The sequence below is a fragment of the Lycium barbarum genome, chromosome 6 (genome assembly GCF_019175385.1).
Source record: "Lycium barbarum isolate Lr01 chromosome 6, ASM1917538v2, whole genome shotgun sequence".
In the NCBI taxonomy this organism is placed as follows: domain Eukaryota; kingdom Viridiplantae; phylum Streptophyta; class Magnoliopsida; order Solanales; family Solanaceae; genus Lycium; species Lycium barbarum.
Genome location: NC_083342.1, coordinates 18,536,338 through 18,540,674, shown reverse-complemented (window position 1 = coordinate 18,540,674; position 4,337 = coordinate 18,536,338). Strand labels below are relative to the sequence as shown.

The 4,337-nt window shown below is 32.6% G+C and overlaps 1 protein-coding gene across 1 annotated transcript; it reads right to left on the bottom strand.

The window, feature by feature from the left end:
* Positions 1-1,920: 1,920 nt before the first annotated feature.
* Positions 1,921-3,708, bottom strand: LOC132643547 (uncharacterized). Its single transcript, XM_060360000.1, has one exon. It carries the CDS (start codon positions 2,960-2,962, stop codon positions 2,126-2,128), a length of 837 nt encoding a protein of 278 aa, XP_060215983.1. The 5' UTR covers positions 2,963-3,708; the 3' UTR covers positions 1,921-2,125.
* Between the last annotated feature and the right edge of the window lie 629 nt (positions 3,709-4,337).

Sequence of the window (4,337 nt, the reverse complement as noted above, 5' to 3'; positions counted from 1 at the left end):
CCCACCAACCATTTACCAACCTTTATTTATATCTACCATGTGAGAGGATTATATTAAATAGTAGTTACATTACTATTCATGTTAAATTTTCTTTTTTATTGAACTAAAATTTGATTAATTGATGTAGTATTTTTTAGAAAGACCTTCTAGTAGCGTATTAATTTTGTTATGAACTATGACTTGCTCATTTGGTAAGATTATATAAGAATTGAGAATATTTTGATAGTTTTCACAACTTATGAATTTTTATGTCTATAAAAGAAAATACAACTTAAGAAATCCAAATTGCATGTCTAAATATGATTTCAAATCATAATTTTATCTCATGATTTCAAACCATGCCAAACGGCTCCTCTATGTTTCTCGTATCATCTGCCTAAGAATTCTGGCAGATTTTGGTGACAGAAATTGAACAGCAAAGCGTTTGTCATAATCCCAATAGATATAATTATGTCAGTCTGGCCTTTTGGCATATTACACAATTACACATCAGTAATGATTCAAATTTGAATGAGGCAAAATAGCAGCATGTGAGAGGCCAAAAAGGGTTTTTGTTTGTGGTCCCATTCTTTTTAAATTGCTCCTCTAATAAGTAAGGAGTAATTAAAATTTATCCAACCATAAAATGGACCACATCTGTTAAAGTCAAGTCATAGTCACAAATTAAAATAATGTCCGCTTTTATCCTGAAAATTAAAACGATGCATAACTATGCTCTCAACTTTCCACCATTCATTCAAGAAATAGGATCACAACTAAGCTTTATTTCTTGTTCTTTCCCATCTTGCAAAGAGATAGTAACTACAAAGTTTTGACATTGAACTATGGTTTTAATATGTGACCACTTTTTTGGTCGAATCGCGTGATGACAATGACATTTCTTGTTTTATTAGCAAAAGTTCCAAAAAAAGAAAAAAAAAGTCACAAATCACAGAACATCACCATTTTTTCAACCAAAAAGACAAGAATGTGAACATGATTGCTTCATAGCAATGCCAATGTAAAATTTACCTATGTCCTATGCCAATGCCCCAAGTGCCAAGAGAAATTTCCTTTCACAAATGGTTAAGTTTTTTTTGGAAGAAAGAAAGAGGAAGTTCCGATAAGGAATCAATTGAAAATGAAATGAAAGCTATTTGTCCTAATCTTAATCATGTCATCTGCTTTTAGATGAACAGTTTCTAGCAAGAATGATTAAGCAGTACTTAGCCAAAAAAAACTGCAAACTGTGGAACAGTCAAACATGTAAGAATGTTGTTTGTTTTGGTGTTTACTGTTTACTGAGCAACATAATCACATAGTAATATGATAGTATCGCTAAAGAAAGCATTTCTGAAATCATACTACCAAGAAAACTTCAATTTTTGCTAAATTATTTTTACCCCACTATAAAATGCCAACAAACAACGAAATATAATTGGGATATCATAATGTGTGGCATGATGCAAGTTCACGTGCACCAGCTACAAGAGATAAAAGAAATCACCTTTTGATTTGCTGGATATTTTGCCCTTAGCCATAGAACATAATCATTCAAATAAGTTATATACACTACAGTGTAAAGTATTGTTACATTTTTACTGCAAGTTAATCTGTTTTTTTTTTTTTTTTTTCCCTCCCATTTAGGAGGATTTATAGTGTTATAGCAAGTTAATCTGTTATAGCAGGTTATAGCTTTATTTTTGAAATTATCATATTCGACTTGATATGTAGAGTTACCTATTGCTATTGATCAATTTAACATGCTAGTGTAAAACCTTTTCTAGATTGTCCGGGCACACGACATAAAGTCATCTAAACAAATACTCCACAACAATTTACAAGTTTTAGCAATCTCAGATGTACTGTAGTTGTGTAAACCAGATAACAAACTCTTCTTTTTAGCTAAGCAACACCATTACCACCACCAGAGTATCCAGGTTGAAAAAAAAAGGACTATTAATTGCTAAAGAAATAAAAACAGATGAAGAGTCCAGAGAACTTACAATAAAATCTCTATTTCCTATCTGAAAAACTAAAAGTTAATAGAAGATGAGGTAAATTGCTGTACTTGTTGGTTAATAGATGAAAGAGGTGGAAAAAAAAAAGAAATTTAAACCTCTCCCATCTAAACTTGAAATGAATCTTAGAGCATAACAGATTCATTATCAACTGGAAGTACCTTTACAGAAGTAGTAGAGTTGTTGTGGACTTGTAATTCCCTTAATCTGCTCTTTGCAAGAAAAGAAATGAATGACCCTTTCTCTTTCTCATCTATTGGTAATTTAGTTGCAGAATCTTGATAATTAACCTCATTTTTGAGTACCCTTTTCTCTGTTTCATCTACTAATCTTCTAATAAGTTTCTCCTCAGCATCCCTAAGGAACTTGAACTTTGGAGGGGGTGATGATCTTAGTCTGTTTAGTTCAGCTTCTGTTGAGGATTCAAAGAGAGGATTGAATCCTTTGCAGTAGTAAGAATCAAGATTCTGACGACCCTTAATGGGTGGTGAAGACAGTGGCGTAAGGCTAAGGTCACTAAAGCTTCTGTTTCTCGAACAAGTTCTACTTCTGTGAGACTTACCGTCTTCAGATTCCAAATCCTCTTTTGTTTCCTCCTTAATTGTGAAGAGAAATCTTGGAGGTCCACAAAGATTGTGCAACCTCATTAACTCTGACTCCACACTATCTTCACCATAACCTTTTAGTAACAAATCTTTGCTAGTACCTAACTCCAAATCTTGATCTTGACCATTCATTTCTTGATTTCTCACTTCTTGTTGGCTACTAACATTGTTTACTGAATTAGGCTTCTTCCAACAGAAATGATGAGATAACTCAGTGTTGTTGTATTGATTCTCTGTTTCACTCTTTGGGATTCTTTTTCTTACCCACAACAAGTAATACAACTCTGCTACAAGTCCCATTAGTATACATCCAAAAACAAAACTCAAACCAATACTTAAACCACTAAAAGATGACATTTTTTTGAGAGGAAAAAAAAAACTCACTCAACTCACATCCAAATCAACAGAACTACAATCTTGCAAACAACCCTTTTGTGGATTTTCCCTAATGAGCAAAAAAGAAACTGAAAAGCAACACTATCAAAATCTATATACTAACTAACTGATATTGAAAAATGACAAATTTTGAGAGGAAAAAACTCAGCCAAGTCACATTCAAATCAAGAAACTACAATCTTGCAAACAACCCTTTTGTGGATTTTCCCTTATGAGCAAAAAGAAACAGAAAACCAGCAGTTTCCCAATCTATATACTAACCAACTGACATTAAGAAAATGACATAAACTTCAAACTACAAAACCAAATCAAGAAAACCATTTAAAGACACCCCATTTGAAAACCATTGAAGAGAAAGTAGGAGCTTTTTTCCTATGAAGTTTAGATCCTAAAATAACTATTCATTGATTCCTTAAAGAAAAAGAAAAGACCCCTTTTTTGGGAACATTATTATATACTCATTTGCCTGAAACACACGCTAAGGAAAAAGCTGCGCTTGTGTGGAAACTTACTGCTGTATAAGGAAGGAAATATATTTACTTTTAAGGACAGTGGAAAAAGAGAAAAGGAATTGAATTCACTAGAAAGTTATACAAGGAAAGTGGCAGAAAGTATATAAACTGAGTATATTTTTTATGATTTGAATATATGATATTAATATGGGATTATGGAGAGAGTAGAGGGTGCCAATACTTGTCATGGACTGCTTGGTCTTATCTCTAGCACCTGATTATTTTTTTTTTTACTATGTTGTCCTATTATCTTGTGCTATTATTGCTTGTTATTACTGTTTATTATTGCTGATGTTTTTTTCATTTCTTCTTAAGCCGGGTATCTATTGAAAACAACTTCCTTACCTGTCAAAAGATAGAAATAAGGTCTGCATATACTTTATACTCCCCAGACTCCACCTGATGTGATTATACTGGGTTTGTTGTTGTTGGAGGAGGAGAGTAGAGGGGTGTATTGACCGGCAAATATGATGTTTCTGTACTTTAGTGCAAAAAATGGTTGGTTATATGAGTCAAGAGTCATGCGTCTTTCTGGGGATAGCTCATCACATGGCTGGCAAAAAGCATGCCATTAGATAATATTTGTGTGAACAGGTTTTTATAAACAAAAAAAAAAAAATCTAGAAATAGGTAAAATGAAATAACAATTCAAAGACGTTTTTCGTGTACAAACTTTTTTCTTGTTGTTTTTGTACATTGTACATGTACTCCTAAGTCCTACCAATCTGACAGCTTTCTTTTTGTACGTCAAAAAAAATGTTCTTTAGCAAAGAATTAAGCTATCAAAATATAGTTCAATAGGTGAGGATTATTCAAAATTATAC

What these genes read in the sequence shown, in the direction of transcription:
- LOC132643547 (XM_060360000.1), bottom strand. Translation starts at nt 2,962, where the DNA reads ATGTCATCTTTTAGTGGTTTAAGTATTGGTTTGAGTTTTGTTTTTGGA.